The 23,006-nt window shown below is 44.2% G+C and overlaps 1 protein-coding gene across 1 annotated transcript in view; it reads left to right on the top strand.

Moving 5' to 3' along the window:
- LOC144104657 (uncharacterized) overlaps positions 1–16,712 on the top strand; it is a 33,185-nt gene extending 16,473 nt beyond the window's left edge. The window contains exons 7-13 of the mRNA XM_077637792.1: positions 752–823; positions 2,674–2,878; positions 4,348–4,641; positions 10,307–10,407; positions 12,788–12,998; positions 14,716–14,891; positions 16,457–16,712. Of these exons, the coding sequence (XP_077493918.1) occupies positions 752–823; positions 2,674–2,878; positions 4,348–4,641; positions 10,307–10,407; positions 12,788–12,998; positions 14,716–14,891; positions 16,457–16,552 (1,155 nt within the window). The 3' untranslated portion in view covers positions 16,553–16,712. The remainder of the gene's footprint in view (positions 1–751; positions 824–2,673; positions 2,879–4,347; positions 4,642–10,306; positions 10,408–12,787; positions 12,999–14,715; positions 14,892–16,456) is intronic.
- The last annotated feature ends 6,294 nt before the right edge of the window (positions 16,713–23,006 follow it).

The following is a 23,006-nucleotide window of genomic DNA, read 5'->3' on the forward strand; positions in this document are numbered from 1 at the left end:
ACAAAGCAAGGGTAAACAACTACTCTGTGTGTGTGTGTGCCTCCTCGAAATCCAGCGTGGTCAAATTATTGTAATGAATTTGAATATAACATCCTAATTCCCTGCATAATTTAGCGAGCTGCATCCGACAATTGCTGGCGTAAAAAGCGCTGTCAAAATTTTTCAGCGATAAGTTGATAAACTGCTTCATTCTGACCAAACTTCTCGACATTGTGCACGGTTGTACTACTGGGGACAAGAGTTTCCGGGGCGCGAGTTCTAGAAAAAACATTTATTGTAGCTCCACCTCTCTACTCCATCGCCAGATATTGTGAAGAGATTAAGGGACATTTCTTTCTTTAATGCCTTCATACAATATCAGGCGACTGGGTTGTGAGGTCGAGCTAAAATAAACGATTCTCGTAGAGCTCGCGTCCGGGAATCTTTTGTCCCCAGTAGTGCGTACCGCCAAGAGAGCGCAATTTCTTTTCTAAAAACGTTCCCAACGTTCGTTAGTCGATTTTCTGTTACAGGTGCCTCTTTGCCCAGCACGCACGATTAGGCATTACCAAGTCTTAGGGCAGTAATTTAGCAGTATAAAATTACACCTATTCAATATGCTGAAAATGTTCTTCTCCATTCTAAAATTGCGTCGCCGTTTATTAAAGCTCCACATTTCTTGCTGCACGATATGAATACTCGTAGTGTCCTTGAATAACGGCCCAAATAATTTTATTCAATCGCTAGCTGTTCAATGTTTCAATCTTTTCAGGTGGCATTTATTAGGCGAAGATCATTGGAACAAAAATGTGTAGAAGAAATGTCCAAACTTGATTTTTCGTCGGTAAGTTCCTAAGTTTCTTGATCACCTCCCCGATAGAAAATTTCTTAACAGAGTTTTGTTTTTTATTAATAAATTCCTTAAGCAGCTACGCATGAAAATATACCCTTAAAAATTGTGTACAGACTGAGGGATGTTTTAAAAGCCTGAAACAGCGGCCATATCTAACTAGAATAATATATAGCAATGCGTAACGCAAATCACACTTTCAAAGCTCAAGTTCAGCATTCCGCCACTTTTTATATAATTTATTGAGCAGTAGTCGCTGTGGGAAAGTACATTGAAAAGAGCAATGCGTTGTGGTATCACAACCATAGCCTCATGTATCGAATATAAATGAACGTCGGAAATCTGAAAAAGCGGATCGAAGTTGGCCACCAAACAGGACGCTGTAAGTCACACCACATTTCTTGCTCTTTAAAACATCTTAAAATTTGGCCAGGCTCTAAAAAATTCTCACGAACTCCTAAAAAAAAACGACTAACTAACTATACCCGTTAGCGATTGGTGGGTTTAGTAGCGGCCTTTCGGTTGATGCTGCTTATTAATATTTCTTCTGAATACGGGTGGTCAAGGAAACGTTTGACTGATAGTCATAAGCAGAAACCTTTTTCGTCGAACGAGGATATGCTTTATAAAAACATTCATGATAAAAGAGGTAATATGATTCAAGATGACTTTCGCAGGCAATAAAATTTACTCAAAACAAAGAGCACAAATATATATGCACATGGGAGGGAGATATGTTACTAAGCTACATGTTTGCTCTCATTATAATGTCGTAACTGGTGCCAGCACACTCCCAGAAAGAGGTGCTGGAGTACTGAAATCAGTGATAACTTTCGATAATTTATGTGCTTAGAACACGCAGTTTTGTCGAGTTATTGCGTTCTATTCAACGACATCATCTGGCAGGTAACAGAAAAACATAGTTGATATGGAAGACAGCTGTGCAATTAATAACTACGTCGAAGGTTGCAGAAAGTTCCATGACTAATCGTAACCCCTTCCTAGAAGTATGGACACCTATCGCAAGTGAATAAGACAGCACTCATTTCACAGACTGGAAGCAAGCAACAGATATAATAGAAGCATATACATTAAAAATAATGCATTGCATTACAGGAAATAAGCATACACTAAAATAATAAATGTGGAAGTTAAAAAGTACCCCACATTCTCTTAATTTCCCTAGGGCACTCTCTTTGAATCTCTGAAATTGATTTGCAAACTGGGGCAGTCTCATCTTTTTGCTCTTTATGTTATATCTGGGTATATATGACTCATAACAGTGGCTTCATTATCACTTAATGCTAGTAAAATCAATTTTGCGATGAAAAGTTACTTTGATTTCTAAAAATATATTAAAATTTGATACCCAAGACATGCCTAAACCACTCTGTCACCACTGAGGTAGCCCTTGAAGGATCTGTTCGACCAGTTTATTCAATTTTTTCTTCTTCTTTTCTTTAATTTCTGATTTCTGGGGAGCTGGGAACTAGTCAAGCTCAATTTTGAGCTTTTTCTCCCTAACTCCCTGACTTCATTAGTGAAATAAAGGATTTTATATTATCATATATTGTTTTTAAGTTTTCTAGAATTACTAAAGCCTTCTTGCACAATGTCAGTTTTTCTGAAGCGTGTGTATGATCACGAAGTTTTCTTTGCAATGTTATTGTATATTGAAAAATATGTAATATCTCCACAGCAACAGAAACAATTAAAACAGGCACAGAATATGTGAACAAATCAGTGTTGCAGGACTCGCGCTTTCGCAATATTTTTGAGGCTTTATTCAGAATTCTCTGACGTACAGCAGTGGCGAGTAATTGGCCTTAATACTTTTGTTGCAGGAGCTGTCAGTGACACCATCGTGCACCGACAGCGATGGCAAAGAGATCATCCTCCTAGTAGGAGGCAGCGAGGAGGAGTCTTCCGCGTACACGCTTCCCGTGTTTGAACTCACCCCGTTCAGCGAGTACGAGGTCCGCGTCAAGGCTTGCGGGGCCTCCCTCTGCAGCCAAGACATGGGCGTCGTCTTTCGGACGCCTCCTTTAGGTATTAAAACCTTTGTTTTCAACTGCTTAAGTCCCAAAAATATTCATTAGAGTTCCGTGCACTGCAAAATATTTAGATTTCATGCAAATGGGGTGTGCAAGCCTCAAATCTTCAAATATTACATGACTCGAGGAAAAACAAAATAAAAATCTCTTTTTGCCTCGATTCGCTTCGCATGCCACCTCTACGCGAGTATTATGTCAGTCAAAAGCCTCTGATGACAAGGGATGAATAATTTCAGGGCAACCAGTCCAGTCTACCTCTTGCTAATTGATTAGGCATTATGGGCACCACAAGAACCAAAGCATTATGGGCACCACAGACAAATACAGTTTTCAAGCTGGTCTGCTTGAAAGCTTTACAAAAGAGATGACAATTTTTCTCATGACAAGGGATTAATAATTTCAGTGAAACCGGTCTAGGCAACCTCTTGCTAATTGAATAGGAGAATATAACACGACAGCATTTTAGCTTCAAGGCACTGTATGGTCTGCACAAAGAAGCTGCATAGACAAATTTAGTTTCGAACCTTGTTCAACTGTTTCCATTACTGCGTCTGAATTTCACTGGTCCTTTCTTTTTGTTCGTTTCTTTAATCCTGTGCGCTTTTTGAGAATCCACTTTACTCGTTCGTTTATGCTAAATGAGTAAAAGTAACTGGATGTGACACTGAGTTTCACCACCTCAGTGATTAGATGCGAGCTGCCAAGAATCTTCTATCGTAGACGTCGAAGACTACTAAGTCGTTTTCTTTCTACATGCATCTTTACTTAGCTGAGCAGCTATTAAGCTACCTTGATTCCCGGCCACCTGCAATTAAGCCATCTGCACGAATACTTGCGAACGTATTTACAGAGTTACGGACAACCTTGTGTCCATAACTGAGCAAGCAGCAATCGTAAAAGACACCCAAACAACTTGATGGCACAGATGTTCACAGGAATAAGCAGTCATTTAAGAGCAGACGAATGCTGCAAGAATTGTCGCAGTAAAAATAGATGTCTCATAAATCCATGAGCCAAACGCAGGAAGGCAATGAGTGCGGGCAGACAATAAAAAGCGAAAGTTCAAAGCTAATTCAGAGATGTTTTTGATTATCATCCAACAATAACCTCGGAAAGACAATGCGTGGCCCGCGGCACATAGTATGTATTAGGCTGTCTGGAAATTTAGCAATTCTCTGCTGCTTCCCACATGCGCGGCTTCATAGGGAAGAAAATGCCTCTTTCCGGATCAGCTCGGCTAATATTTTTGTCTGAAACATTGAAATGACAACTCAATATTGAATAACCTATTAGGTTCCTACACATAACGTAACTCATAATGATAGACGTTTAAGGCAACCGGCGAAAGAAGCGCTTTTGAAAAGCAGCTTCTGTGCTTTTATAAAACGTATATATTGTAGACGACTCCGTAAGAGCGGGTTACCCGTCTTAATTCAGTGTATTTCATTATTTGAACTATTTCAGAAATTTCCTCGCCCGTGTTCACGACGGTCCTATCAAACAACACGAGCTCCATCTACCTGGAGTGGGACTGCGAGCTCTCTCAAGAAGCCCCAGGAATGAATATAGAATTCGAGTTGGTGGTGAAGACGAATGCATCCTACCGGAATATTCTAACGGCCAACAGTTCAATAGGCATTAATGACTTGCTTTCAGGAACGCAATATGAGGTACAGGTACGCACCACTTTGGAATATGTGCCTGGGAAGAGGGAGTATGGCCCTGCGGTGAAAGCCATCGTAAGCACTTGGCCGATCGGTAAGAACACCTGCCTTTTACTGTACGTTGTATAAGTCCAAGCACGTTCCCATAAATTACAAATGAAATATATGTACTTAAGTATTCTAATAGAAGGCACGTGTATATTTGGTTACTTTCTATCTGTGGGCAGAGTTCAAGATTTCCTGTAACGGACGGTGCAGTGTAAATGGCCGTAAAATTGTTGGTTTGTCTTCCCGATATCTTCTCTGTAGAAAACTTTGGTGCAAAGAAAATATGCCGGCGTTGCGCCCACAGCCGCAGCTTCAGTTGTAGTTCGCTGGCAATTGTAGCGGCCAGTCGCCGCATTTGGACGTTGTGTCTTTGAGTGCTTTTTGTCTGAAGCTGGTTTGTGGCAGGTTGCTATCCTGCCCAGCGGAAGGTCGGCGACCTGCTCATATATATATATATATATATATATATATATATATATATATATATATATATATATATATATATATATATATATATATATATATATATATATATGTGTGTGTGTGTGTGTGTGTGTGTGTGTGTGTGTTGTGTGTGTGTGTGTGTGTGTGTGTGTGTGTGTGTGTGTGTGTGTGTGTGTGTGTGTGTGTGTGTTGTGTGTGTGTGTGTGTGTGTGTGTGTGTGTGTGTGTGTGTGTGTGTGTGTGTGTGTGTGTGTGTGTGTGTGTGTGTGTGTGTGTGTGTGTGTGTGTGTGTGTGTGTGTGTGTGTGTGTGTGTGTGTGTGTGTGTGTGTGTGTGTGTGTGTGTGTGTGTGTGTGTGTGTGTGTGTGTGTGTGTGTGTGTGTGTGTGTGTGTGTGTGTGAAGGGAGCCAACAGTCATTGATACCAGGGTGCACAGGGGAATGTTAAATTTTTAGTATGTAGTGCTGAACAGTGAAATAATAATACTTCGATTAATCTATCGCGTAAAGAAAATTACTTATAAAGCAGAAAGAAAAACAACCATCCTGCCGGTGGGATCCGAACCCATGTTTCGACCGCGGTCCGGTCTTTTTCAGGACAGCAGTGGTATCGCATTAGAGTGACGTTTTAAGCTTGTGAACTGCAGAGGAGAGCGAAAAATAAAGTAACACGCCAATAACAGCAAAAGATGAAAAATAAATAAAACATTGGAGGTCATGGCAGTAGAGAGGGGTAAGGTGGCGAGATGCGGAAAAAAAGTATAAAAAATTGGGAAAAAACTAGCAATGAGGAGACGGTCAAGAAAGAGATGGCGAAACAAGATAAAGGGAGAGGACGACGCTGTGGGGGATATGGGCAGCGCGGCGACGACAGGCGTACAAAAACCAAACAAACAGACAAAATACAGTTGGGCACAGCTGTGCATGCGTGAGCAAACTAGGAGACGCTGCGCATGACATTTGCCTTGTTTACATGAGCCCGAAAGTCAAGGGATCGAGCTGATCAATGTCAGCTTGTTTACATGAACTCGGTTTCACTTATTCCCCGTGAGCAGACAGTTGCAATGGTAGAGAAGGAAACGGCTAAGTTGTCACAAGCACGTGGGTAAGAACGCACACGAGGGTTCTGGGTTTCAGTGAACAATGCTTCCTACCGGCGGCTCAGATTGATTCTCCCTGGGCGGTTCGTCGTACCGACTTCCTCGGGGGTACCTGTTTGCGGTGGCGGAGGGCCAGGCTGTGTACAAATCTTTCAAGTTCTCCCAAGAAAAAATGAAGAAAAAAACTTCCAAAGGGCCACGGTTAAAATTTATCAGTGCTGTACGAGGCAGGATAATGTAAGGACGAGTATGAAGGCATGGGATGTATACCTGGATTTATAAAGGATTTATCGTTGTTTGAAAATCAGCTAGAAGTGTAGGATTATTATGTCTTGGGCCCAAGCAACCCAAGGGCCACCGTTAGCAGGACCTGCCCTAGAAGAGCAGTGGCGCATCTAAACTTGGCCGCTGCAGCACGCAGCCAGGAATGGCAAAAAGGCTCGCAGGTATCAATGAATGGAGAGAACGATCATTTCCGCATATATGGATATTAACCCATTATCGCTATCCTAGAAATTGCCATAGGGGATTACGGGATCTGAACGCCGGAACCGAAGGGAAAACCGAGCTGCTAGCGCACCTAATCCGCCTTTTTCATATTCCTGTGCTGCCAACTCGCGTAGAACACTAGAACCTCACTGGAAGGGTACTGTGCGCCGAACCCGGCCGGACTGAGTGCCGCTGCGGAGCACGTTTTGTTGGAATCTGTCAACGATGGCCTGTCCTGGGCAGCACCTGGTACCTGGAGGATTTCTGGGATTGGCTGATGGCTGGCTGCGAAGTCCGAAGCAGGCTGCTGTGCCCACCGAAGAGCAACTTCTTCAGTATCTACGATCAACCCGCATGCGATGCGAACGCCAGCTGAGCAAGGGCCGCCGCTTCAGAGATGAAGGCTACATTCGGAGCATAATGTTCAATGAAATATCCCCGATCAGTGAGGTTGGCGTTTTCCGCTGTGTATGCATGCCATCCATTATAAGGCGGATACTACATCGTGCACGCCGTAGCACAGAAAACGACTGGGGACAACAGTTTTCACAAACAATCGTTGTGCTCTAGCGCTGCCGAATAGCTACACGAACTACTAAAGCACAAGCGTACTCGCAACATGGCAGCTCTGCTAGAATTTCACTTTATTTTCCCACAGCACACCGCTGCATACGTTAAACAAGCATGCGCGTCTATAAAGACGAGCGCGAGGGGCGCACATTGAGTCATTCCGGCGATACCACGCAGCACTCTTCATCTTGGATATGATGCGAACACACGCATAACTCACATTCTTCTTCTTCTGCCTCTTAATACCTGACACATACCCACACCGGGGGATTGGCCAGGGTGTAGTGGCATAAACAAGGAAATTTTCATAGAAGATTATGACAAAACTCTAGCACCATGCGTGAATGCTCCCGTAGCTTCTTTTCGTTGTCAGCGCCATCGCGCGTTGAGAGCGGCTCACAGCACCTGCCCATTCGGCCTTCTTGCTTGAAAAAGCAAAAAGCGTCGGAACGAAGTATAAATGCCGCGGTGACATTCGAGGCCTTCCTGGCCATGAATAAAACCTTTTGTGATAGACTGCACATGCATCTAAACGCAGTACCTCAACCGTACCTGTCACAAAGTGATTCTCGCGCGGTCTTGACGTGCTTGACGGTGCCCAAGGGCGGCCACGATCGTCGAGCCGGCGAACTACTTTTATCCACGCTTTGCGTCGAAGGCGGTCCCGGGAAGCGTTCGGAAAGCGATAAAATCCGAGTTTGCTTCCCTTCACATATTGGACATTGCATCCGTATGTAACACATGTCGTATGCATCGCCAAATGCGTCGCGCTGCACGCCCGCCGGCTGCAGCAACGCACCCCGCGTAAGAAGCCGGTTTGTTTACACTTCCACGGCCGGTCTCGAGTGGAGCGTGCGATCTTTCCAATATGTTTCGCGACGCCGCCGCCAGGGGATGGGCGCATGCGCAGTCGCGTCGTGAAAAAGGTGGATTGGCAGTTGGCCTAACTACGCAAATTGACCATCATTTTTTTTTTATTCTCTCATATCCTCCTTGCTAAGGGCATACTTTTTATGTACAGAGGGCAAAACGCTTGTCTAGAACACGTCTTGGCATGAGTTTCGGGCTGAACATGCGATATCTAGCCATAACGTTTGGTTAAAAATAGCCTGGAAGTAAGTTTGCGCATTTTAGCTCATAGGATTTCATCTGCAATTTTTGCCGGCCTGGGCGCAGCGGCTTCGGGAGCTGCGGAATACACAGCTCGGTCGTTCAAGACATGTGTTCGGCCCTCTGCACGTGTTGTTGCAGGAAAGCCCGCCACTATTGCTCTAAAGTAAGCATTCCAGGTACTCCAGACCGTTTGTGCTGGAGCACGGGAATGCGCAGCGCAGGGGAGGCAGAAAGCGTTGACTGGAATTTGTGGCTTGGTGTTACGAGCAGTATTGGGCAATACTGAGCACGAGTCATATCAGTGCAGGCGGTTTTACAAAGCCGCGTTGACGGCTAAATTTTTTGAGCAGGAAAGCCGAGGGCAACCCATATTTAATAACTCTCGTAGCTAATACGAGTATTTCTAACGGACAGCTAGAAAATCTCTTTCGGCAACCAGGTGCCCTAAGTAAATGCTTAAAAGTGAACTATAGATATTAGCTTAATGGCATTACAGGAAAGATAATTCCCCTTTCTTTATGTGTGCCTGAAATTACCTGACTTGAAAAATTAATGCTGCGTTTTCTTGAAACGTCTTGAAGCCATCGCGTCATAATCTTAAGGCGGCGCTTTGGTGTTCCCTCAAATATTTTACTGTGCTCTGTGCTATTCTTGTGCTTGCAATTCAGGGTTATTCTACTGACAACACTGCCTTTGTGTCGGCACACGAATGCCTGCCCGTACATATACCTCTTGGTTTTCTACAGAACAATGCATGCAGCTTTATTTTTAGTCCTTTTAAAGGAGTATAGACATCTAACTTTTGGGTGGTTGTTTTCTTGTTTGCAGCAATCCGTAAGACATTATGATACACGGAATGTTATGTGGTATCCTCCCACGATCGCTATATATTTTATAATCAAATTTCTTTCTCGTGGACTTTCGGTTTCAGCTTCAACAGCAGAAAAATGACTGTGACGTAACACAAAGGACATAGATCACGTGAGGCATGAAAAACTGCAACCTAATCGATTCTTCTTCCGGATCTTCGTTGTTATTCCGGATCTTTAGGAAGGCTGGCTTCAGCACTGTAGTGAACTAAAACGATAAAGCAGTGACCATATCCCAGATTTTCATGCGTCACGTCATCTAAAACCTCTCTTGCTTCACAGCCAACGTTCGGTGGCTAAAATCGAAACCGAAATATCATCACAGAAAAATTCGACTATGAATTATTCAGCTCTCGTACGCGCATATCACATGGCGATTCTTGCATAGTAGCGTCTTTCAAATCATTATAGAAAACAAAACGCGCGGCCAAAATAAAGTCTCTTACTCTTTTAGGAATTTTTATGCATGTGATTACCGCTTGATATCACCAGTCAGGCCATTCACCGCACGCACAAGAGCATTGCGAAAAATATTTTCCTATTTAATTCCTGAATTATGGTCAAGCGAGCTTCTAGTTCAGTTTCCTGCGTATGCCGGTTATAATTTGGTATAGTTTCAGCAAAAAAGAAACAATTAAAAATTATAGAGACCGGTACGTTACAATGTATGTAATTAACAACTCTGTACTTTCTACTCTGTACCCTTCAAGAGATAATTTCTTAGCTTGCAGGGGGAAAAAAAAACTCGTGTATAAGTGTATTTGAATATTCAGAAAAATTTCTACATGCTCAGCCGCCTGAAAACTTGGAATTTCATTATGTCTTCATGTCACAAAAGTTAACACAAAAGAAAAAAATTTTTGTCTAGAACTCAAGCAAAAACGCTTTTCCTGCTAAAAAAATGATATTAATTAGGTCTTGAAGTTCATTACGATGTCGAGAAAAAAATGCCGTATTGTTATTCTTAGGAAAAACTGAAAGAGAAGTGCTGTCCTACGCAATTATTGAGACACTTTTCTGTCTTGATGTTCTTTAGGTTTTCACAGGAACCTTAGTATATTTTAGCCGTTTAGGAAAAAACGTTTTCTGAACCTTTCTGCCTAATTCTTGCAATGTGTACATTAAACAGTACCCCTGGCTGCAACGCTGTCTACAGAAAGCTTCCAAACTGCTCCCGATGTCGTGGTTGTGTTTGGCGAGTTTGTCAACAGCACCGTCAGCTACGTTGAGGTAAGCAGTATATGCCGTATGTCTAGAAGTTTAGGTTAGATTGCCAAATTATGTTGTAGGAAGTGTCGTGTATTTCCAGTCAACAGTGCGACAACATGCATAGAACTAGGCATACCGTATTTCCTCTTACTAGTCATCTGCTATGTTGAAGCCTTTCTTCTTCCTTGCTTCTCGACTAAAACAGGCTCTCGTTCTACATAGTCGTTTTCAAGACACATCTCAGACGGCACTCTGTGGCAGCCCCGCTCAGAAATTTTTCAACCGGAATGTGCTCGTACCTCCAAAGAAACATGTGAAATTAATAATTTTTGCCCTCGTTGGCTGCGCTGAAAACATTAAATTAAATATTTCTATCTCTACAACAGATTCCGCTTGCGTGTAGGGCAGCTTGTGGGAAGCAGCATACAAGTGAGGCAGATAATCTCCGAGAATAGCGGTGAATGAAACCTAGCCCAAAAGAAACTTTCATAGAAAAATCACAAGCGCTACCTGTCTTTGTACATCTGATGAATGAACAGGCGCCTCTGCTTGCGTTGTTCACATTAAGAAGTTGCTATGACAAGGCAGGTATAGAAACGAATAGCTGGCTACTGTATTCGCTAAGCTTACGTGCGTTCTAGGTGGACTTCATCCGCTCTTAATCGCTTGGGATGCGGGTAAGCACTTGACTGGTACACATAAACAAAATCGGCACTTTCTTCGGTGAAGCTGAGCACAGTACGGATATAATTATAAAAAAACGTGAAAGCTGTCCTTCCTGACTGATTTCTTGAAAATACATCAGTAAGGTGCTTTTGTCCTAGCCTCCTCTGAGGTTCAGTCACTATTGTGTTCAGCTGCTAATCCTGATCTTGCTCCATAGGCGTGCGGCAGCAGTAGGAAGTTCAAAGTAAAGCGTGCAATAGCAAAACGTGCGTCTGCTGCGCGATGCCTGTCCACAATAAAAAAATATTAAGTCCTCTAGTGCGACAGCTCTCAAATCGCATGTAGAGCTTCTGGACGCCAACCGCACGTGCCATAAAAGTGGTTTACTTGTGTACGAAAACTGCCATGCTGAGAAGCCTCACAAACATAAGCACTTTATTTCGCTCAATGCTGAGTGCATGGGAGTAGGAGGGTAGGCTTATCGCTATATACTGTGGACCATAACGTCCATGTAAGATGAATGTACTTTAAGCGCTAAAACTAGCACATGGCACGCACCGACTGTCTACGAAATAAATTGTTTGGCTTCTTATAGCTCTCTTTTTTTTAAGGAGGGGGGGGGGGACGGGGGGGGGGGTGCATTTTCAGCTAGGGTTTTCATAAAGTGGTGGTAATCGTACGGTACTCAGACTGCTGAAACACCTTGTGCCAAATTACGAGGACAGCATTGCTTGGGGAAGCAGATCTTTTTTATCGTAATTGTCTTTGTCGACTTATTAAGTTGTGGTCAGAAGGAATATATTACGGTTCCAGTATAGCGAGTGCAATACAGTACATCTCATATCTAAGCGTAATCGAGTGCAACAAGCAAGTTTTTTTTTTTCTTTCAGTGCCTGTGCCTTCAAGTCTTTATAGCCAGAACTAGATGGGGCGGAAAGAATCATTTGTTCTAGTGCTCGTTTCTGATAGTGGCAATATGTTTCAGAGCTTCTAGAAGTCTCGAAAATGTATTTAGCAGGGTTGAGAGAGCTATGATCTAGAAACTTTGTTGGACTAGCGTACCTGATAGGAAGACTGCATCGTTGCTGAAGGCTACACTGTTCATCAAATTGTACGCGAGTTTTCTACAAGTGGCTTCATGTCAGCCAAATTTTATTCGTGCCGTAAGCTCGCTTTGATCCGCAAATGAAGCTTAGTGGCACATAAATCATTCAAAACAAGAAAATTCTAAGCTCAAGACCACGAGAGCACATTGGTATTCTTCACTGCCAACACAGCTCGAACACTGCCTAGTAATCGCAAGCAGACCCTATATTGTAATTTTTTTTACCCCTTTGGTGCCATGGCTCAAGCTCATATGTTGCCTCATGTCCTTCTTGTACAAAGATTATGTAGTTTTTTTTGCATGCTACGATTCTATATCACATGCCGCAGCCATGAGAAGTGCATTGAGACCTATTGCAACGCACTAGTGTTTCGAATCGAGAGCGCTGAAGTATTTTAAGTTGTATACATCACAGAGCACATCACTGATTATTCAGATTGAAGGCGCACTTTTATACTTTGAAGATATAGCATTTTAAGTTAAATTCGCTATAGAGAGAAATGTACAAACGAGAATTGATCCCTTTAGATGCCACCTCCAGTAAAGATGGAGAAATTATCGATCTCTCTTATGTGAAGAACTAAAGGTTGCTTCTTTCGTTTGTGATTTTTTCGCATTTTGTCGCCACAGGTTTCCGCAGACAACGGCGAATGGCTTAGATGTGGAATTTCACCGGACTGCAAGATCGTAACGCTGGAAGGATGGACACCGAAACAAACAAAGGGTTACGCAATCATCTCCGGGCTGGAGCCGTACAGAAAGTATGAACTATCTGTAAGAGGATGTAATCAAAATGGGTGCGGCAATGTTGCAACAACATCCATCATGACGGCAATGAGTGGTAAGACTGACGACCTATGGGCAATCAAAATTTCTCGATTTTTAATCCCCCTTAGAAGTGATACTGGTTGCTACGTTGAGCTTATATTAGTTATGTTAATACGAAAATTGGTATTTAATAGACATGTAATCTCAGAATTCATTGAAACCTGTTTTTATCCTCACATGCTCAACATTTCCAGAAAAAAAATTTCGAAATTATAAAATTGCACTATAGTGTTGAGTAAATATTGATGGAAATAATCCATTCTTTTGATATGTGCCAGAATGTTTCTTTTAGACTGTTTTTGACGATTACACTGAACAGGTAAGACTGCCGTAGAAAACCAATGTGGGGGGCTTTTTACGACAGCGACAACGTTAATAGAAAAAAATGCAAGACTGCATTCGTATGGTCTGCGGATATATTGAGTTTTATATTGATATCTTACATTATAAATAAAAATGAGGTTATAAACGGTCGTTAATTGCAGCTCTAAATGGGTTTGATGGTATCTTGCTTCTCCACTCATCCTCCCTTATTTCCTACGTTGTTTAGTACGGTTGTCGTACAGTGATGATAAGAGAGGGGGCACAGTGCGAAAGCTGCGAATGAGAGCCAATCAGCTCACATGAATGGGTTGTTTCTATCATTTCAGCATGTATGCAAATGCTACAGAAAAATTATTTGCTGTTTCAGACTATAAGCTCCGCTTCTAAATTGTTCCTCGAAGCGACAGCTTTTTAGTTTTTTTGTCGAACAGAATAAATTTACAGGGGTAGACCTGCGGGAGATGGTGGATTATACTTCTTTTGAACAACGCAAAAGACGCGGACAAGCAATGTGTCCTTTGTGTCCCTTTTGTATGCGTCCGCCTTTTTTGCGCTGTTTAAAAAAAGTAAGAATAAATTTTGTCCTATTCCGCATTCTTGACAAGTTTTTCTTTCTAATTTAAACGAGACAAGTGGCGAGAGAACCATCCAAACCAACTCCACAGGATTCAGTAGATAGCTCAGGTTAGAAATGCGATTGTGTCTGCGCTAACTGCGCTGCTCCACCGCTGGACGTCGTAGCCAAGCTGCTTCTACTGGCGTTGTCTTTTCATAGCAGGTAGAGAACACAAACGATGGGAACTCCATCTGTGTTCAAGTGTGTAGTCGCAGATGGAATGCCAGGGAATATCTTTCGGCATATTAGCATTTGGCACATGAGTGCAGAGCCGGAGCGGTATTCAATCACAAGTAAGGTGCCGCATCGCCTCACATGTGGCACTGAGGGAGATATGAGCGGCGGGTATGAAAGACGGTGGCGGCACACCTACAGTAATTGTTATCCTAATTCTCTATGAGTATGGAGCAACGTATATTAGAATAAAATAGCAAGCCTCAAAATTTGCTTGAAATAATCTATTATAAGTAGACGGCCGAAGGAGCTGCACACAAAAAAACTAAATATTGCTCCTCAGCTATCTTTGGACCAGCGTCAACTTTGTGACGAGCGAACGTAGAGAGACCAGTTTAAACACGGAACATGTGTATCCGTCTCTCTCGATGTCCCTGCGTTCCAAAGTTGACGGTGGCCCACAGATGAAATCATTACAACCGGTCAAAAGAATGCCATTTTGTGCTTTTTCCCCTTAGTACAATAGCCCCTTTGTCAATTTATACAGCAGGGTGGCAACAGAGTTATTGCGTTCATTCTAATAAAAATACAATGTTGTATCTTGGCTCTCATGTAGAACCAAGCGAGCCTACTGATTTTTCTATAAATGCTACAAAAGAAGGATCATTTACTCTTCAATGGGAGGAAGTGTACTGCCCGCTGGCCCGCTCAGTGGTTATTCCGTGTTTGGAGAGTGCGACAATTCAGGATACATGGCTACAACAACAGTGGAGCGTTTCGTCCTTCTTTCTGGTGAGAACTGCTTGCAGCCCTTGGCCACTACGCATTAAGCGACATGCTTTCATCTAGTAGGCGTAAATTTCGACTCCGTAACCCGGAATACAGAACCAAGGTTTAAGTTAATGGGAGTTCAGTGAATTACGTTTTTTGTATTCCTTATAAAATTCTTGCTCTTGTATTATTGCTATAACAGGCATGTATGACTTATTATGATACTTTCGAGTTCAATGCTAGCATGGCCTTTTGGTTGTGAAAACAAAATTTGGGACATCGCAATAATTTTCTCCCACGAATTGGTGCGTATATATAAAAGGCTCTTGACCAAATCAAAATTAACCTAGAGAGGTCTAACACACAATGAGTATCCTTGTAACCACGCCGTTAAGGCAGTCAGAGAGACTCAGGAAGGATCTTCAGCGAGACAGTTAAGAAGGCGTGAAAGGGACGTTCAAAATGAGTCTAGTCCCATCGTATCCTCAAAACGGAACTATAGTCTTAAGGCTACCAAGAGTTGTGAATACACTCTAGCAGAAAGTGGTCAGTTGATTAAAGCTATATTGTCTCATAACTGTCACTAAAATAATTTGCTCTCGTTTCCTATGTCGGCAGTCAGCCCTTTAAAAAAGCATAGCAACTGCGGTTTACTTAAGGAAAGGTACGCAATTATCATTTAATTTGCTATGCTCCATTTTTCTCGAAGCTGAAGTGTAAAGCGGCTTAGTCGCTTATCAATATAGAGTGTAAGCATGAAAACTTGATAGCATCTTCACTGTTCACACGTCAGCCTCTTAATCCGTACGTGTTTTTTTGTAAAGTTGAAAAGATTTTGTGGGAAGGTGTTGTTCGTCCAAATCCCCTAGAGGTGCTGTGAATTTGGTAAAGACCTCTAAAAATGACCTCTGAGGTCGACTGGCTCGAACAGTAAGCACAAGAGTGAAACTATCTTGCAGGCGAAGATGTTTGTCATGACAATATTTCTCGAAAGCTCCTGTCGTGTTTTCTTCTTGAACAACTATGTGAATTCAAAGAATGTTAAACATTTCGTCTATTATGACCCATGTATTTTCGTGACACATAGCATAGATGAGAATATTAATAAGCAGAAATAAACTGTTGAACTTGCTAGGTTTAGCACTTTAGAGAAAATGGTTTTGTGGCTCTTTGCCCGACAGAAGTGGGGTGCTTTCCTACGCACAAGGGTGACCAGGTTTTCAGTTTAGCGTGATAGCAACTACAGCATTGCAACCTACATAATAAGTTTGGCAATGTGACAGTATTATTAATGAAAGTCCGCATATTGTGCTTCAAGGCCCAAAATATTTCCTACTTGAAATGCTAGCAACAGAAGCTTAATGCGCATAGTGCAAGCCTTCACTGTGCGTCTCATAAAAGAATGGCTTTTTTAAATAAAAAGTTGCAGCAATCATCAGCCTAAACGGAAGCACTGCCATGTAGGATTCTTGACATAATATTGGTTCCCGGGTCCCCAAATGAATTAAGTGTGGAAATTAAAGGCACTAACGAAAACTTTTCATCACGGTTGATCCTTGCACCGTTCTAATTCCTTCACTGCGCAGGTCTTCCGTCCGGTGCGAAGGAGTGCACATTCACTGTCAGCGCCTACAACGAGAACAGTAACGGCGCACAGCTGCGTGGACCACCTTCGCGGCTGACGTCGCCTTGGCCACTTGAACTCTGACTGGCACAATGGCTTTACTACGATGGAGACCGTGGGATGATGCTGCAAACCGCCGCCAAAAAGAAATGAATTATTAAGATGCTCTGTGTAACGCGGCATTTAGACTACCTTATTTCATAAATACCCTTAGATTCAAAGAAATCTTTTATAAGCCTTTCCTTCCGCTTTCTCTTGCACAGCATTTCTTGCGTTTGTATATTTATTGCACCACCGAGTGTCTTCGAAGCGCGTACCACAATATTCGGCGAAATGTATCTTGGCCAAAAAGTTATTCTTGCCCGAAAGTCCGTAAAGCTCTCGTGGAGAAAAACAGCACCACATTTTATTGCCCCTTAGTCAGTTATATGCTTTTCGTTCATAGTGAAAACGAAAATAACCAAAAAATAAAAACCAGAAAGTAACACGTGGTAACAGACAATGCTTCAGGAAATCTTAATTTGACAGGTCTACTGATCAATTTTTGGCGAGAACGCAATGCTGTTGTCAAGCTGGAGAACAAACTGTTGGTTGCAGGAGTGCTTCGGAAGTTCGCGGCTGGTGATGTCTTTTTGTGGATTTCTTGTGCGCTCAAACCTATTCGTTAAAACATTGGCCAGGGTTGCTTTGAAAGATGCGCGAGATTTTCGCTAATTTACACGACAGCATCAAGTCAACGAGATAACGACATGACGACATGACGTCATGTACGTCGACACGGGCACACCGTAAGTATGCCGCTTCTACGCTGCCAATACACCAGGCTGCGCAATTCAAAGCGCCTCCGCATTTTATACTTATCAACACAATATTGAAAATTGTAATATTTTGGCTTAACCGCTGTCTATCTGCAAGCTTGTCGGAAGCCGCTCGCCACGCCACTTTCGGAGGTGTCAAAAGATGTCCCTACTCTGTGGGGCATTATCTCTCTATCCACAGTCGAAGGCGAACAGTCTCCACGGCCTGAAATTCGCCGTCGAGCGATGTTGTCTTATGCGCATTCGCTACATTGCAGTGCAGCCATTTCTGGTTTCGCCATCCTGCTGGTGTCAAAGCTTTTTAAACGGCAAATTTTGATTACAAATGTTTCAAAATGCAACCCAAAAGATAAAGCCCATTGGCAGAGGTTTATTTGGTTTGCACGCTGATAATAGCAGGAAAAAAAATACGGGTAAAAATACAGTTAGAGAGACTGGTTTTCTAATAAGCACACCAGAATGCTACCTAAAAGTGAAAAAACCCACTACCAGATGTAAATGAAAATTAATTTTTCTGCTGCTAGGACTTGGTCAAAAAGAGCAGAAGAGGCAGCAAAAAAAAAAACACATTCTAACCACTCTCTTACGCATTCGAAAACGCAGTATTTATCTATTGCGCCACACTTTTCTTTCGTTGAACATGTTATTAATTACAATTATGCGTGGTTTTAAAAACGCGAGCTCTCTACAAACATTAAAAAAAAGAGTGCAACTCAACGCACTTAAGCAACGAAGCAAAAGAAGAGTCAATTCGGAGAAAATAGCTAAAACATCATAATGCGACACATCTAGGCAACAAAACACTAGAAAAAAGGCAGTGAACACAGCGCTAAGAGTGAGTGCTACTCTGGTTCAGACTCAGTCTGGGCACAAAATTTTGTTATTTGTGAGATTCACAATCGATTTGCTGAAATCGTCTTCAGCAGAGACAACAGATTCTCCATATCGGTCCATCGCGCGTGATTTCCAGGCGCTGTGCAATTCAAATAAATCTAACATAGGAAAGGGCTTATCAACAAATTGCTGTACAGTCAGATATCGCGCAGAACGTGGAGGCAAATAAAGCCTTTTTGAAGTTTTCGTTGCATGATCCGAAGGCGAGTATTGCATCTTTACAGTTCATAAAACATTTTTTTTAAAGCAAAATTTATTGCCCCAGGGCATCAATGATGGGTGAAGGTGTGAAGAATGATCTAAATGAATGGAAAAGGTTAGCTGATTTGATGAAGTCCAGTAGAGATCGATGGTACGGTCCCTGAATTCAGGCAATGTATGAAGAAGGGTTGCTTGGTGAAAGACCTGCAACCATCAGGTGCCGGATCCCTGCTGGCTTGAGAGCTGGGCAGTCCCACAGTAAGTGATGAATGTCGGCCTCAATGTCCTCGTGTTTACATACCGGACACCCTGGCCGAGGAAACAATTCTCGGTACTGAGGCCACTTCCGAGTGATAGCTGGTGTGAGGGCAACCCCGACCCGTATCCTCCTAAGCGCAACCTCCTCTGCATGGGTAAGACCGCGGGGCAGGGTTACCGCACACGGAGGGATGAGAGCACGTGTGCGGCGCCGGAGGAGCTCCTTTCTTGATGAAAGGAGGGTAAAATTGTCCAAATGAAGGAGCCGAGGCGGTGATGAGTTTGGATTCACAAGGCGGGTCGCTAAATCTGCCTCCCTTTGATAGGTCAGCAGATCCCGTGGGACCCACTCAATACGTACTGGCTGCGGGATGCGTGCCGCGAGCCGGTGGATGTCCTGACATATCGTCGGACAGCGGCTAATACGTCGTACCAACCGGACAACTTGAAAGGCGTCAGTGCGGATGACAACGCGGGCCGTAGGGAGCATAGTTAAGTCGGCCACAGAGCAGAGTGCTTCTTGAACTGCAACGAGCTCAGCACCAAAGGACGAAGGGAGTTCGGAAGCTGAAACCAAGAGGTTTGATTCAGGGCAGGTCTGCACGGGCAGTAGATAGCTGTTGTTGCTTTGCAGTCTTTTATGTTTGCGTCTACGTAGACAACAATGGATTCTTAAGACAGGCGAACATCTTGTTCCTCAAATTTCTGGCGAAGCAATGATGCCGAATGAGCACATGTTGGCCGGCGATTATCTGTTGGATTGTCGCTGAGCTGTACAAACTTCCATGGGTGAAGAACAGGCGCTGGCGGCTGAAGATTGGAGTGTGACGTTGCATAAGTCCTCAGTGCATGCGTGGAGTGCGATAAACTGGCCTTAAGGCTGCGCGCTTCACGGCGCTGCTGCACCAGCTCATTAATGGTATTGAGCTGCGCATTCTCTTGTAAAGCTATGGCCGGTGTGATGCGTGGAAGGCACGTAATGGTCCTCATAGCCTTTCGGTTCACGGCTTCAAGGCGATCCCATCGGGCTCTTGTAAGATGTTGAAACTGGGCTTGATAAACAATACGTCGCTGCAGAACTGCCCTCACCAATTTCCGTGCAACGAAGAAGCCTGCTCCACCAGTTTTAGGGGCAATTCTTCTAATCAAACCCAAAGTCTAAATAGCTTGCCCTTTTGCCTGAGAAAGCCATGCAGTCGCTGATCCTGATTGGTGAATCGTTAAGCCAAGGATTTTTACACTCGGACTTTCCTGTAGTGGGGTTCCTGATAGACAAAGACCGATTGGAATTGCAGCAAGTTTACCGCGCCCCCAGCGGTTGGCGACTGACGGGTATGTTGTTTTATGCACGGATAGTTGAAGTCCGATGGATGTTGCGTAATTACAGGTAACATCCAAGGCAGATTGAAGGGCAGCCTCCTGAGTACGGAGATCTTGGTGAGTACTCCAAACCGTGATGTCGTCAGAGTACTGAAGAAATTTTATGTCATGGATGTCATGTAAGCGCCAACCCAGCGAGATGAAAGCAATATTAAATAACGTCGGCGACAATACTGATCCCTGAGGCACGCCGCAGAGAGGAACAAATGATCCGACCGCTTCGCCGCTGAGGCGTATTGCAAATTTTGTGCCTTCTAAAGATGATTGGACAAAACTATGCACTCTCAGAAGGAGATGAAGCATGTCAATGGAGTTCAGAATGGCTGCATGACTGATGTTATAATATGCCTTTTCAACGTCCATTGCTAAAACAGTACGCACATTGCCGCTGTGGGTAGATTACAAAACTGCAGATGTTTTGAGAGCCAACCCGTCCTCTGCACCAATATATGGACGAAAGCCGATTTGTGCTGGGTGATAAAAACCGTGCTGCTCTAGCCACCATGACAGTCTTGTGGCTAGCATTTTCTCCGCCAGCTTGCACAGCGTAGGAGTTAAGGAGATAGGTCGCAAGTTGGCGAGGTCCGTCGGAGGCTTTCCTGGTTTCGAGATAGGAACCCTAGCAGCACAGGTAAACGGCCCAGTGTTGCCACAGCATGGTCCCATCCTGGTCCCTTGTAGGGCCAGCTTTGCCAATACAGTTCCAATGTTGAACCAATCACTTGTGCTGCTTGGGAATCACGACAGCGGATTTCCAGCTCTCGGGCACTACGCCATCCAACCATACTTTGTTTATGGTGTCAAGTAGTCGAGGGAGTGCAGCGCTACTCAGGTTCTTGTACACCTTGTACAGAATATTGTCCGAGCCGGGCGCTGTTTTCCGTTTCGCATCATCTATCGCAGCCAGCAACTCAGGCATAGAGAATGGAGACGCAATTCCATCTACGTCGACATCAGACGACATTTGATATACATGCGCTGGGATGCCTGCAATATTTAAACTAGCAGATGAAGAAGACACAACATAGTATTTTGGGAAAAAATTTCGCGCTGCTTCTTTGGCGAAATCATCTGGTGACAACTTAGCCGCGAAGCATGCGGTTGCCGCTGTGTCAGTCGTACGGCAACCGCGTTCCATTGTACGGAATGTTCGCCAGAGAGAAGAATTCGAGGATTTAGCAGAAAATTGTTCACACCACACATGCCACTGCCGCCGAGAGAGGTCACGTTCATATTTGCGTGCCTTAGCTGTAAGATAGTGCAATCGCATACGTGCCTGCGACGAAGTAGGGTCTCTCGTAGCAGCCAGCTCGGCTTGACGGCGTGCCGCCCACAAGTTAAGAAGGCCGAGGTCTGGTGCCGGTCGACCAACATCAGTCCAGGTGGTAGTTGTAGCACTGTTGAGCGCAGTTTGTATGCGCTCAACAAGGATTGGCCAAGAATCTGAGGAGAGATTGTCCATACAGGAGCAGAAACTGTCCCAGTTCATCGCAGAACATTTGTAGCGTAAAGGTCGGAAATGTGAGGTGTGAAGACCGATGATGATAGGGTGATGATCACTTCCCCAGCAGTCTGGCTCCATGTGCCAGGAGGGAGTACCCGGTCCCCACCACCACGTCAAGTCTGGAGCACAGGAAGCACTGCGAGTCTTGCGCACTGGCCGTATTGCTGTCCCAGGAGGGTTGAGCAGCACAAATTGGGCATCCGTGAAGGCGTCCCGCCCACGCCTGCCACGAGGGCTTGAAGTGGGATACCTCCAATCCAGGAGAGGGGCATTAATGTCGCCTCCGACTAAAATCGGACACCCGGGATACTGCCGACGGACACTTGTTAACCAGCCAAGATTAATACGGGAGGAAGCCCCACCGGCTGGTCTAACATAAAATGAAACGACCACAACAGTTCCCTTCTTAAGTTTCGCAGCCACTGCCACTACCTCTTGATACGACGTGCACCAGTTTTCAAGAGCAATACGTACATGTGGAAAACGTGAGTCCGCATACACCGCCGCCTTTCCCCTTTCCCAGAGGAGCAGAAGTATGTACACAACGGTCTATCATTGAAGGATATCATGTAGGCACTGTCTATCATGTAGGCACTGAAGCCTGGAATCGATGGCAAGGCGTTTGTTTCCTGTAGCAGCATGGCCCATACCTGGAGCTTGTGAATTTGTAGTCGGGTCTTGAGCTCTCCCACCTTCGTGGAAATACCTCTGCAGTTCCACTGCAGCACACCAGCACGACTGGAACTTGCCATTTCTAGTTACTAGCCCAAGTGCTGTAGAATCACGGACGTCAGGTTGGACAACTGGTTGACCATAAACCAGAGCAAAGAAGTCGCAGAGTGGTCCAGTGGCAGTGCGGTAATCTGGGAAGAGGCAGCAGGAAATGACACTTGTGGGCGGCAGGAATGCGATGTTCCTGCGCCATTGATAGATGCAGCGGATGATTCTGCTGCCCGTCTACATCGAGCGAGTAGTTCACGGCGTTGCCGGAGCTTGGTGACCTTCGCTAAAAGACGTGCAAATTGTTCGTCGACGGCAGCCATATCGTCATGCGGGAGTTCAGGCACACTGCTCTGCTTTGCTGGCTGTTTTCGGATGCGTTCCTTTCGCACAGTACCGTTAGAAGACTGCTGAGCTGAAGGATCATGCGAGGTGTGCTCAGGGAGCTCCGGCCACTCGTCGTCATTCCACTGGAGAGCTGCGAACCGATTGGATGTCTGCAATGAAGTTATACGGTCTTGTATTGGCCAATGCTTAGTCATTCGACGACGAGCCTGTTGTGTTGCCTGTTATTTTGTCGGACAGCTTGTAGATGTTATATCGTGGTCATCGGGTTTGCAAAGGCCGCATCGATAAGCCACTTTCCCTTCCGATGTACTTTCACCGGAAGCAGTGAAGGGGCAGGATTTGCACATATGTCCAGCACGGAAGTAGTTACAGCAATATACCACACTCGG

Source organism: Amblyomma americanum, chromosome 9 (genome assembly GCF_052857255.1).
Source record: "Amblyomma americanum isolate KBUSLIRL-KWMA chromosome 9, ASM5285725v1, whole genome shotgun sequence".
Lineage (NCBI taxonomy): Eukaryota > Metazoa > Arthropoda > Arachnida > Ixodida > Ixodidae > Amblyomma > Amblyomma americanum.